This window comes from Muntiacus reevesi, chromosome 15, assembly GCF_963930625.1.
Source record: "Muntiacus reevesi chromosome 15, mMunRee1.1, whole genome shotgun sequence".
NCBI classification, from domain to species: domain Eukaryota; kingdom Metazoa; phylum Chordata; class Mammalia; order Artiodactyla; family Cervidae; genus Muntiacus; species Muntiacus reevesi.
This window is the reverse complement of record NC_089263.1, coordinates 29,957,806-29,972,205: the sequence shown is the minus strand read 5'-3', so window position 1 is coordinate 29,972,205 and position 14,400 is coordinate 29,957,806. Positions and strand designations below refer to the sequence as shown.

Here is a 14,400-nt window from a genome sequence, read left to right as displayed (position 1 = left end):
AAAATGAACTCACAGACATAGAAAAGAAACTTATGGTTTTCAAATGGGATAGTTGTGGGGGGCATAGATTAATAGTTTGAGATTAATGTTTGCATACTATTATATATAAAATAAACTACAAGGATCTATTGTATAGCACAGGGAACTGTGTTTATATCTTGTAATAACCAATAATGTAAAATAATCTGAAAAAGAAAAAATACATTTATATGTATCCTGGAGTCATTTTGCTGTGCAAAATTATAGATTAACTGTAATTCAATTTTTAAAAAGAGGATGAAAGTGAAAGTTGCTTAGTCATGTCCATCTCTTTGCAACCCCATGGACTGGAGCCTGCCAGGCTCCTCTGTCCATGGAATTCTCTAAGCAAGAATAATGGAATGGGTTGCCATTCCCTTCTCCAGGGAATCTTCCTGACCCAGGGATCAAACTCAGGTCTCCTGCATTGCAGTCGGATTCTTTACTGTCTGAGCCACCGAGGAAGCACGTAAAAGAGGGTAGTGGCATTTTAGCTTACCCTGATCATATCTCAACTTCCCAACTCAGCAGAAACTTTGAAGACAACCAACTGCATCCCTGTTACAGGTACTTAATATTGGAGAAACGCTGGGCTGGAAGAAGCACAAGCTGGAATCAAGATTGTCGGGAAAAATATCAATAACCTCGGATATGCAGATGACACCACCCTTACGGCAGAGTGAAGAGAAACTAAAAAGCCTCTTGATGAAAGTGAAAGAGGAGAGTGAAAAAGTTGGCTTAAAGCTTAACATTCAGAAAACTAATATCATGGCATCTGGTCCCATCACCTCATGGGAAATAGATGGTGAGACAGTGGAAACAGTTTCAGACTTTATTTTTGGGGGCTCCAAAATCATTGCAGATGGTGACTGCAGCCATGAAATTAAAAGATGCTTACTCCTTGGAAGGAAAGTTACAACCAACCTAGATAGCATATTAAAAAGCAGAGACATTACTTTGCCAACAAAGGTCCATCTGGTCAAGGCTATGGTTTTTCCAGTGGTCATGTATGGATGTGAGAGTTGGACTGTGAAGAAAGCTGAGCGCTGAAAAATTGATGCTTTTGAACTATGGTGTTGGAGAAGACTCTTGAGAATCCCTTGAACTGCAAGGAGATTCAACCAGTCCATCCTGGGTGTTCACTGGAAGGACTGATGCTGAAGCTGAAACTCCAATACTTTGGCCACCTCATGCGAAAAGTTGACTCGTTGGAAAAGACCCTGATGCTGGGGGGGATTAGGGGCAGGAGGAGAAGGGGACGACAGAGGATGAGATGGCTGGATGGCATCACCGACTCAACGGGCATGAGTTTGAGTAAACTCTGGGAGTTTGTGATGGACAGGGAGGTCTGGCGTGCTGTGATTCATGGGGTCGCAAAGAGTCGGACACGACTGAGCGACTGAGCTGAACTGAACTGAATACTGGAGAAGAACAGATCTTGTACTCAAAGAGCCATAGCTGTTTTTACCTCTCTGATGGTTCTCTGAAAGGTTAGTTTTAAGAGTTTGTCCTTCTTTTGCCTAACTCAGAATTCTCCCAGAGCTGAGGAGGTTACCTGGGGATAATTGTCAAAAACAATTTGAAGGCAAGTGTATTAATTGATGATACCTGGTGCAAGGAGGGCATGGCAAGTCATTCCATTACTCTTGCCTGGAGAATCCCCACGGACAGAGGAGCCTGGCAGGCTACAGTCCATGGGGTTGCGAAGAATTGGACATGACTGTGCGACTAAGCCCAGCACCCAAGTACAAGGATATACAACTAGTATAAATAATTGCCTAATAAAAACTTGCAGGGAAAGGTTGAGGATTGAGATGCTTTGGAAAACAAAGTCTTTGAAAATCTCCCACATACTCTGAGAAATCTAGAAGGCCACATGTATCCCCATGGATGGGTACATGATTAGAAAAGACCCAAGACAACCTGGAGTCTTTTCCCTACCTGACCATCAGGCTTTTGTGCAAGCAGGAAGTGAGGGCTAAGACAGTGTTGTAATCTGCCTGATTGTGTCTTGTTGGCTTGCCCCAGCACAGTCACATAGCTCATCTGCAAATACTAGATAGGGACTTTTTGTTGTTATTATTTATGGTATTCACAGAAATCTCTTGGATCACTAGCTGATTCCTAAAATAATGGAACCAAGACTTTAGAGATCATAATGACAAAGAATATAAACTTTAGAATATTAGTTCAGAAAAGTCACTAAACAAATGTACAACAAGCAAAAATAAACCCTGAGAGGAAAGAGAATCTGATTTCCAATGTTGCCACATTATAATGCTTAAAATATCTGCTTTTTAAATATGGCATTGATTTTTTTTTTTTGTAACTTTAAACACTTTATTTTGTATTGGGGTATATAGCCAGTTAACAATGTGGTGGTAGGTTCAGGTGAACAGTGAGAGGACTCAGCCATACACGTACATACATCCATTCTTCCTCAAACCCCCCTTCCATCCAGACTGGTATGTAACATTGAGGAGAGTTCCGTGTGCTGTACAGTAGGTCTTTGTTGGTTATCCATTTTAAATATAGAGATGTGTTCTTAAGGAAAAGTTGCAAGGCATGCAAAGAAAAAGAAAAGTGGCCCATACTTTGGGGAAGAGGAATTAATGGAAAGTGTCCCTGGGGAAGCCCAGACATTGGCCTTCCTAGACAAAGACTTTAAAATTTTTAAATGTACTCAGAGAGGTACAGGAAACCATGTGAATGATATCTAACCAACTGGAAAAGGTTAATAATGAGATTTTAAAAATTTTAAAGGAACTAATAAATTTTGTAGCTGTAAAGTGCAAAAATTGAAATGAAAAATTACTTGAAGGATTCATCAGGTTATTTGAGCAGGTAGAAGAAAGAATTGGTGACCTTGAAAAGTATCAGTTGAGATTATCCTTTCCATAGAAGAGAAAGAAAAAAGAATGGGTAAAAGAGACCTGTGGGACATTATCCAGCGTACCAACATAAACGTAAGGGGCATCCCAGGAGAGTAGGGAGAGCAAAGGGCAGAGGACATTTGAAGAAATATATCTGAAAGTTTTCCAAATTTAATGAAGTATATGAATCTGCAGATCCAGGAAGTTCAACAAACTCAAAGTAGAAGAAATGCAGAGATCCACGTTATGACACATAATCAAACATTGGAAGATAATGACAAAGAAAATCTTAAAAGTGTTAAAAGCGAAACAACTCTACATATATAAAATATCTGCAGTATAATAATAGCTTATTTCTTATAGGAAATATGGAGGTCAGAAGCTAGTAGGATAAGCATATTCAGTTTCCTGGTAGAAGAAAACAAATTGTCAACCAAGAATTCTATACTTGGCAAAATTTCAAAAATGAAGGAGAAATTCATACATTTTATGATAAACAAAAGCCAAGTGTTTGTCTCTAGTAGACCTGCACTTTAAGACGCTCTAAAGGAAATCTTCAGTCTGAGATTAAAATAAAGTAGACAGTAACCTGAAACACGCAAAGAAATACAAAACACTATAGAAATAACTATATAAGTCAGTGTATATGTAGTATTTTTGTAACTCCTCATTTTTCCCATTTGAATTAAAAGTGAACTGCACAAAATAATAATTATAAACCTATGTTTATGGGCACACACTGTGTAAATCTGTGATTTATAACTCTAGCATAAAGGATAAGTGCTATATTATTGTTGTTTAGTCACTAAGTCGTGACTGACTTTTTTGCGACCCCATGGACTATACTCCATCAGGCTCCTCTGTCCATTGGATTTCCCAGGCAAGTATACTGAAGTGGATTACGCTTTCCTTCTCCAAGGGATCTTCATGACCCAGGGATTGAACCCACATCTTCTGCTTGGCTGGCATCTTCTTTACCACTGAGCCACATGGGAAGCCAAATGCTACATAGGAACACTTCTGTATACTGCTGAAACTTAAGCTCATATTAATTCTAGCTAGAAAAATAAGATGTTTATTATAATTCAGGTCACCTACAAAGAGACTAAATAACTAAACAAATATATATGTACATATATATACGTGAAGAAATGAGAGTGGAATGAAGATGGTACATTTAACACAAGATAAAGCAGTAATGAAGGAAATGGGGGACAAAAGAGAGCTTGCATAAAATAGCAAAATGGCAGGAGTCAGTCTGCCCTTATCAGTAGTTATGTTAAATGTAGGTGCGTTAAAGACTCCAGTGCTCCCCGGTGGCTCAGACAGTAAAGAATCTCTTTGCAGTGCAGGAAACTTGAGTTTGATCCATGGGTCAGGAAGATTCCCTGGAGAAGGGAATGGCAACACACTCCAGTGTTCTTTCCTGGGAAATCTCATGGACAGAGGAGCCTGGCAGGCTAGAGTCCATGGGGTTACAAAGAGTCAGACACAACTGAGTGACTCACACTTTCACTTCAAAGACTCCAGTGAAAGATACAGGTTGGCAGAATGAATTTTTTTTAAATGATTCAACTATATGCTATCTACAAGGGACTCACTTAATATATAAGAGCCCAGCTGGCTTAATGTGAAATGAAACAGATACTTCATGAGAAGAATAACCTCTGCAAGGTAATGTAGCTAAACTATATTAATATAATACAATATATATGTTAAGACCAAAGTTGTACAATAAAGAAAGAAGGACATTTTGTAGTGATGAATGAGTCCATCAAAAATATATAACAATTGCAAACATATGTGCATGTGAGAAAGCCACAAAATACATTAAGGGAAACTGACAGAATTGAGGGGAGAAATAGGCCATTCACCAGTAATAGTTAGAGATTAAAGCAACTGAAGCTCTATACGTTGCTGGTAGAAGTACAAATTGGAATGACCCATTTGATAAACATTTTGTAAATTAAGGTTAAGCAGGTGCTTGTCATAAAGCTCAGCAATCCCACTTCTATATTTATCTAAGAGAAATTAAAACATTTATCCATGCAGTGATTTGTCTACAAATGTTTATAGTAGTTAGTAGTCCCAGATTGGAAAGTAAAATATCCAACTGGTAGTGGATTAAACAAATTATGGTATCCAAAGAATGGTACACTGTAGAGCAGTGGAAAGGAATAAAATAATAATATATTAAACATTATGAAAGACTCTCAAGAGATTTATTCTAAATGAATTAATTCAGATACAAGAGAGTATGTACGATTGTACTGATTTGATATTCAGAAAGCTTTGGGGTAGAAAGTAGACAGCTGGTTGCTAGGAACGAAAGGGTAGGGGAAAAGGGAAGAGAGTTATTGCAAAAAAAAAACATGAGAAAACTTTGTGGGTGGTAGAAATGCTTTATATATTGATTGTAGTTTCATTTACATTGGTAGGCCCAATTGTGAAAACTCATCAAATTATAGGTTTAAAACTTCAAGTTTTTATTGGATGTAAGTTATACCTCAATAAAGCTGACCCAAGAATAAAAAAAATTATAAAGACAAAAAATGAACATTTTGAAACCAAAGTATGGGGTTGGGGCAGAAAATATTTGAAGTAATGAGGTGTTTTTTTTTGGAGTAAGAAAAAATGGAAATAAACTATTTGACATTTGGGACAGTAAGAAAATGAAGCTTATGGAAATATAGTAAAAAAAATTACTCAGAATGAAATTTTAACCTTAAGTTATTTTATCAGTTGAAGTAGAAATGATCTAAACAACTCAAGGATTAGAACAATTTTCATATCTCCTTCCTGGAAAATGGTATGGATTTATTTGTTTTTATTTAACAAATACACATATGGCACTTATAATGTACTATATCTTTATAAAGATAAAAACAAATTAAATAGAAGTTGATAAGATCTAATTCTTTGAGTATATTGGTAACAAAAGAGCCTAAGAAAAGGCTAGCCAAAAAAAAATGGAGTAAATAAATATCCCACATTATGTCTGAGAAAAAATATAATCATGATAACAAGGAAACTAAAAGTGAGGAAATGTAGTATATAACATGACACTAATAAATTTAAAATATTAATAAAGTGAGTCATTTTCTTAAAAAGTAAATAGTCAGAATTCAATTATAATATTCAGTCTTATCTCTCATTATTCCCATATTTTAATCTTTTGCTCCAGCCAGAGGGATCTGTACGCAGTTCCCTCAATATAACTTGTGTTTCCCTCTGTGTCTTCATTATTGCTCACTTCTGTCTCCTGTTAATGTCATTTTCTTTTCGTGTATTCAGATGCTACCTATCTTTCAAGCAGGTACACTTTCTATTTCCTTGAGGAAACTCCCCGTAGCATCTTAGGTGGTAATGAGCACTTGTGACAGTTCACATCTGTTACCTACTCAGCTTTGCAGAATTATGTGCCTTTTAATGCTGTATCTTCCTCTTCCTTGTGGAGAATAAATATCTTGAATAGCTCCACTATGTATATACCTCATCCCTGCCATATATAACTGTTATTATCCCCCACATTCTAGTTTAGTTTATACAGAGTATGAACTCTGGAAATAAGTTTAATTGTTTGTTAAAAGTGAATCAAGATAAGATTCAAGTTAGGAAAAAGTGCTTAACTATCATTTCAGGTAGAGTTAGGATATCTTTGGATAGTATTATAATTTTCTAGTTAAATGTGCACAAATGGGAGAATGTGTTCAGTCTTTTCCACTTGAAGCCTCAGATGAAGAAATGTTTTGATATAATAGACCACTTCTTAAACCTTAATTTCTTTTTTTGTAAAATGAGGAAAAGATATTTTTTAAGACTGCACAAGACAGTGAGTGTATAGCTTCTGGCATGTGTGCTTGGAATGCATTGAACCCTACATAATTGTAATTTTTCCCACCTTCATATGAGGTCATAATGACAAGTAGACTGTGGATATTTCCCCATTTTGATATGCCTTAATATTTTGACTGAGAGCAATGAGCACACTGAAAGCTTCCCTGGCTCAGGTGGTAAAGAATCTGCTGGCAATGCAGGAGACTTGAGTTTGATCCCTGGATTGGGAAGATCCCTTGGAGAAGGGAATGGCAACCCACTCCAGCATTCTTGCCTGGAGAATCCCATGGACAGAGGAGCCTGGTGGGCTACAGTCCATGGGTCGCAGAGTCACACATGACAGAGTGACTAAAACTCACTTTCAATGAGCGCATGATAAAGAATCTGCTGGCAATGCAGGAGACTTGAGTTCGATCCCTGGATTGGGAAGATCCCCTGGAGAAGGGAATGGCAACCCACTCCAGTATTCTTGCCTGGGAAGTCCTGTGTGCAGAGGAGCCCGGCGGGCTATAGTACATAGGATTGCAAAGAGTTGGACATGACTGAGTGATTAACACTTTCACATTCAATGTGCACATGTAGGCTGAAACATACATAATTTAATGTTTAATTCTAATTTAGCTATTTCTTCATTCCCAAGCATAACCTATGCTAGATTGATTTTTTCTCTCATTAGGCCTGTTGTAAATTGCATCTTTCAGGTTTTTATGAATCATTTTTTTTTTTCACCAGTCATCGCTCTCTGGATTGGTGTACATTGTGATTAGTTCTTTCACAGGTCACTAATTAGAGACTAGCACCCTTTGGATGAATGGTCAAAATTTAAATTTTGACCTCTGAAAAGAGAACCTGAAAAATCATTGTTAATATATTATAGAAGTGACATTTGCTGATTGTTGACCTATTGATGGCTCTTAAGTGCTGGAACACACAAGCTGGAGCTTAGCTGAACAATGACAGAGAAATGTTATTAGCTTTTGCAGACTTTTGGCGTTTGGCTAAATGCCAATATTAAATGTTTATGCTGACTAGTATAAACAACAAAAGCAAAATAGAACAAATCTTTGAGTATCTGGTCATCATTTCCACTTTTAAAATTACTTCTAGACTTCAATGACTATTCTTTACACAGAAGAACTGTACAAAAAAGAACTTAATGACCCAGATAACCATGATGATGTGGTCACTCACCTACAGCCAGACATCCTGGAATGTGAAGCCAAGTGGGTCTCAGGAAGCAATACTATGAGCAAAGCTAGTGGAGGTGATAGAATTCCAGTTGAGTTATTTAAAATCCTAAAAGATGGTACTGTGAAAGTGCTGTACTCAATGTGTCAGCAAACTTGGAAAACACAGCAGTGGCCGCAGGACTGGAAAAAGTTAGTTTTCATTCCAATCCCAAAGAAGGGCAATGCCAAAGAATGTTCAAACTACCACACAATTGCACTCATTTCACATACTAGTAAAGTAATGCTCAGAATCCTTCTGGCTAGGCTTCAGCAGTATGTGAATCAAAAAATTCCAGATGTACAATCTGGGTTTAGAAAAGGCAGAGGAACCAGACATCAAATTGCCAACATCTATTGGATCATAGAAAAAGCAAGGAAACTCAAAAAACACATCTACTTCTGCTTCATTGACCCTCTAAAGCCTTTGACTGTGTAGATCACAACAAACTGGAAAATTCTGAAAGAGATGGGAATACCTGTCTTACCTGTCTCCTGAGAAACGTATATGCAGGTCAAGAAGCAACAGTTAGAACAGGACCTGGAACAACAAACAGATTTACAGTTGGGAAAGGAGTACATCAAGGCTGCATATTGTCACCCTGCTTATTTAACTTTATGCAGATACATCATGCAAAATGCCGAACTGGATGAATCACAAGCTAGAATCAGGATTTCCAGGAGAAATATCTACAACCTCAGATACTCAGGTGATCCTACCCTAAGGGCAGAAAGCAAAGAGGAGCTAAAGAGCTTCTTGATGAAGATGAAAGAGGAGAGTGAAAAAGCTGTCTTAAAACTCAGCATTCAAAAAACAAAGATCATGGCATCTATCCCATCACTTCATGGCAAATAGATAGGGAAACAATGGAAAGAGTGGCAGATTTTATTTTCTTGGGCTCCAAAATCATGATGAACAGTGACTGCAACCTCAGAATGAAAAGATACTTGCTCCTTGGTAGAAAAACTGTATCAAACCTAGATGGCGTATTAAAAATCAGAGACATCGCTGTGCCAACAGAGGTCTATATAGTCAAAGCTATGGTTTTTCCAGTAGTCATGTATAGATGTGAAAGTTGGACCTTAAAGAAGGCTGAGCACAGAAGAATTGATGCTTTCAAATTGTGGTGTTAGAGAATACTCATGAGAGTCCCCTGACTTCAAGGAAATCAAACCAGTCAATCTTGAAGGAAATCAACCCTAAATATTCATTGGAAGGACTAATGCTGAAGCTCCAATACTTTGGCCACCTCATGCAAACAGCCAACTCTTTGGAAAAGACCTTCATGCTGGGAAAGATGGAGGGCAGAAGGGAAAGGGGGCAACAGAGGATGAGACAGTTGGATGGCATCACCAACTCAATGGACATGTGATTTTGCAAAATCTGGGAGATGGTGTAGGACAGGGAAGTCTTGGGTGCTGCAGTCTATGGGGTCACAAAGAGTTGGACATGACTTAGCAACTGAACAACAACAGCAATTTTGCATTGAATACCTCTTGAGGTACATTGATATTCAGCCATCTCAACCACCTTATAGAAACTTAAAATGGCTTCAAATTTAATTATGATTTTGATATTTTTGAAAAATAAGCACCATTCTGTATCAAGTCCCTAACTCAGAAATGTTTTTATGATTTTCTGTCGAGAGGAAATATGTATTTTTCAGTCTTTTTGGATCACATTTATAGTATTGTAAAGAAGCAGTGTCAGAAATGGAATTGTTAAAAATGAGCATAGTAATATTCTTAATACTGGGAGGGGAAAAACATAGCCAAAATTTTATTTTGGTATAAAAATTAGCAACAAAATAGCTAATAATGATAAAACTCTTTTCTCTCCAGGGCCAAGGAATATGAGAGTTTATTGGAAGCAAAAAATTCTGGTTCGGACTCACCCTATAAAGCAAAGTGAGTATTTTAGCCTACATTTTATTGATTTGTCTCTTTAGTCTCTGCCTATAACAAAAGTTTATCTAAACCATTATCGTTCGCTTGTGGTCATAGACTTTTGTATCCAATGCCTAGGATTTTATTCTTCTAACACCATATATCCAACTGGGGATGATTTTGGCAGAGGTCATTTGTCTGTATCTGGGGATATGTGATAATATTTTGGTTATCACAGATTGGAAAAACTGGTGCAGCTGCCATCAAATGAGTAGAGGCCAGGGATGCCTTTACACTTTTTTCAGTGTGTGAGATAGTCCTCCACAGCAAAGGAGTATCTCATTCAAAACATCAGTCATGCTGAGGTAGAGAAACCCTATTTGAACAAAGCAAGTTCTGCCAAGGCTGTACTGATTCTTACTCTGAGGAGATCTCATTCAGGATTGTTGCAAGGGCCACTTGACAGTAAGGATTTAGACTCCACCATTGGGTGTAAGTATAATTACTAGGTGTATTAGCTAAGGAAACAAAAACATCGTCATTTTGTTTATCTCAAATAGACTGCCAATAGCAATGCAGCAAGAGAACGGTACTCATATAATACTGCTGTTAGGAGTGCAGGTTGGTATAGTCTTACTGAAAGGCCATGTGAATCTGGAGCTTAGGATGTCCACTTTGATTTTCTTTTACTTTTAAGATCTTTTATTCATTATATATACACGATTAAGTTCCAGTACTTAAAGTTTTATTTTTTAATTATAGTTGATTTACAGTGTTATGTTAGTTTCTGATGTACAGAAAAGTAATCCAGTTATACATACATTGTTTTCAGATTATTTTCCATTGTAGTTTATTAAAAGATACTGGATATAGTTCCCTGTGCTGTACAGTGGAACGTTGTTGTTTATTTTATATAGTTTGCTGGTCCCAAACTCATCTAATTTATCCCCCCACTACTTTGGACATTCACTTTAGAATTCAACTGCCCAGTGAAATAATGAAAAATGTGTGCAAATATTTATATACAAAGATAACTATTTTTATGTTACTTTCAATAGTGAAAAACTCAAGAAACAACTTACATGCCACAGATGGAGAAATATCTATAAGCAGTTGTTGGTATAGATTATGCAATAGCATTTTAATGTAGCTGTTATTTACATTTGTAGTAGAAATATTCTTCCCTGTCAGAAATAAGACACCCATCAGGTAATACTTTATTATTGTTTTGAAGCTATTAGCCATTGTTATTTTAAAAGAAAAACAGAAGTATAAAGTATTAAAGACATTAATGAAATTGTTGAGATTATGATCATACTGTATATCTGGAAAACCCAAGAGAATCAAGTGAAGAACTAGTCAAAATAAGAGAATCAATTCACTAAGATGGCTGATTTCCAAATTTATGTGACACTGTTAATAATAGGTGATGTTAAAAAAAAAAAAAAAAAAAAAAAAATAATAGGTGATGTTTACTGAACCTTTACCTTATGCCAGGCTCTTTACATGTGTTGACTCATTTATAACTCACATCAACACAATGAATTTCATGAGGAAACTAAGCCCTAAATAAAGTAAGTAACTTGCCTAAGGTTATGCAGCAGCATATCTGGGATACAAAAGTAGTAGCTTTTCTTTTTGATAATCAGAAAATATAAATATCATTTATAATAGCAATAGAAAAGTAAACTTTTAAGAATAAGCAAGAAATATGAATGCTCTACAAAAATAAAAGCTTAAAATGCTAACAAGGGATATAAAAAAATGACTCATAAAAGTTAAAAGGCAAATTGTACTCTTGGATAGAGGACAACGTATAGTAAATTCTCTTTAAATTCTCCTACAAATATGTGATTTCAATAAAATAACAACCTTCTTAAAACTAGAGATAGAAGCATTTTAAAGAACATATAGAAAAATAAAGTTTCCATGAAAAAAAATTTTAAAGAGGGAAAATAAAGTAGGATTCAGCTAACAGGTGGTTAAAATAGTTTTGCATTGGCATGTGAATAGTAATACAAATTAATGGACTTGGTTTTTAAAAACAATCTAGAAATGGATCCAAAATTTGAGGAAATTTAATATATGACATAGTATAGTGTTGGCAGAGATGGCCAGAAGTTGCTGAGCCATTCCTGAAGGCATGGCTCTTTGCAATATAACTTTGCCACCTCTCCATCAAGGGGTGGACTCTTATTAACCTTACTCTTCAATTTCGCCTTTGGACTTGTTCTGATCCAAAGTCTACTGCAGAAGCAGTATGTGACTTCTGAGCCTTAGCTTCAGAAGTCTTGGAGCTTTTGCTCACAAGTTTGCTTTCTTGTTCCCCTCTGACTGCCATGTAAGGAAGCTTGGGTCAGCCTCCTTGATGATGACGGATCACTTGGTCATGGTGAATGATCCTTTTAATATGCTGCTGAATTTGTTTGGCTTGTTCTGTTGAGGGTTTTTGCGTTAGTTTTTTTGCATAGTGTTCATCAGCGATAGGGGATATCAGGTCAGATCAAGCCTCTGCTTGTGTCACATTTGCTGATGTCTCATTGGCCAAGGCAAGTCATTTTGTCAAGTCCTTAGTCACTCTGTGAGGAGACTATTAAGTCATGGCTAGCAGGATATACTTCAAGGGGGGGACCTTTAACATAATAGTCTATTCTGCAGCTTTCTCTGGATTCTCCTCTTGACTAACTGCTCTTCTTCATTAACTGTTGTCTCATTGTTTCTTGTCTCTTTGAGCTCTGACATTAGCATGCCTTTGTCCTGAGAGTTCTGGTAGAGAATTACTCTCTTGGTAATCTCATTTGTTTTCATGACTTTAAACAGCTAGTATCCGGAGGGACTTTAAATTCTTGTCTCCAATCCAGACCTGTCCCCAGAACTCCAGAATACAATATCCAGCTTTCTTGTTAGCATTTTCACTTGGCTGTCTCTCTGTTCACTTGAATGCCTCAGGTGAACATGTGTCAAGGTAAACTCCTGAATTTTGTTTCCAAAACTTACCCCTCCTGTTTTTGTTTATCTTAAGAAATGGCAGGTCCATCCTTACATGAAGTCATCTAAAACTTTAGAGTCATCCTTTTTCTCAAAAAGCTTAATTATTGTAACTGATTGAAATAGGGAACCAAAAAGGAGATAAAAAGGCATGTCTCCTTATAAAATTATTCTGTTTAATAAATGAAAATGACTTTCTCCAGTTTCCCTTCCCCCTTCCAGAAAAATTCAGTCCTATAGCTGTTAGATGAGAGCACCATCAAGCAGCCATCTGCCTTGGCTGGATGACTGGATGCAGTGGGGGCAGAATGGTGGCTGTCAGAGCCTGAGTGGACTAGGGATGGGTGGTCGGGTGTGAAGGTTCAAAGCCGAGCAGAGTACGGGAGTGTCCCTGTGGGGTAGGACACCATGGCCTGGTGTGGGGAATCAGAGCCAAGTGACGAGGGCATATCCATGGAATGTCATCCTTGCCCAGTCTGTCAGGGGAGCCTTGTAAAGGCTGTGAAACCCATGCATGGGTGAGAAGAGCAGAGGAGACCAGTGTGGGGAGTCAGAGCCAAGCAGGTAGATAATAGTGTACATAAACAAAGATGGGTGATATGTTGGGGGGGGTTGTTCACGTAAGTAAGTATATTAAGGATGTTGGAAGACAGATTGCTCACTGTTAGAGAAGAGAGTTAAAAAATATACTCAAGGAGAATAGAAAATCCTGCAGTGATGAATTGACATTGTAGATATCAGTTTTAACTTGTATTTTCCAACATATATGTAGAAATAAATATAGATGCAAAGTGTAGGGATACACACACACACACACACACACATGCCCTTGGAGCAATGTGGAGTGGGGTTTAGAGGTACTGACCCTCTGATCAGTCAAAAATCTGCCGGTAAGTTTTACAGTCAGCCCTTCCCCTCCGAGGTTTTACATTCACAAATTCAACCAACCATGAATCCTGTGGTACACACATAGTGTAAAAAATCTGTATAAACGGGCCTGTACAGCTCAAAGCCCTGTTGCTCAAACATAATCTTTTTGTATATATAATTATATATATTTTATATTTATTTAGATAAAATAATGTGCACACATTTTCTAGATCCTTCCACCAAGGATGAGGGTCTTGGGAACAGCAGCACCTTGATAGCATTGAGCACATCTAGTATTAAGTGTAAGGATGACATAGTTCCCTGAAAGGGTAGATGGGTTCTTTATCCACAAGAAAGGATGCTGGAAGCAACAATGAAAGATGTTCCATATGGGAAGCAATATATGCACACTGGCTTTTTTCATTTTATAAGAGGATTTCTTAAACTCTTAACATTTAGAAATACAGGCTTAGGCATATTAATTTAAAAATGGAAGGGAAACCTGTAGCCTTAAATTTAGACTGCGTACCTCTCAAATAGAGAAGGTTAAGAAAAAATGGAAGTGAATATATTTATGTCTTCCTGCCCATCACACTTAAAGAACAATGTTATTTCCTAACATGGACACAGATTCCCTTCTTACAGTTATAAATCTTCCCAATGATCCTAATGAACCTCCCAAAACTTTACTGTGATAAAAG

The 14,400-nt window shown here is 37.1% G+C and overlaps 1 protein-coding gene across 2 annotated transcripts in view; it reads left to right on the top strand.

Annotated features, from left to right (window-relative positions):
• SCAPER (S-phase cyclin A associated protein in the ER) overlaps nt 1–14,400 on the top strand; it is a 398,005-nt gene that overhangs the window by 172,205 nt on the left and 211,400 nt on the right. For both annotated transcript variants that reach the window (XM_065906683.1, XM_065906682.1), the window contains exon 22: nt 9,797–9,862. In XM_065906683.1, the coding sequence (XP_065762755.1) occupies nt 9,797–9,862 (66 nt within the window). The remainder of the gene's footprint in view (nt 1–9,796; nt 9,863–14,400) is intronic.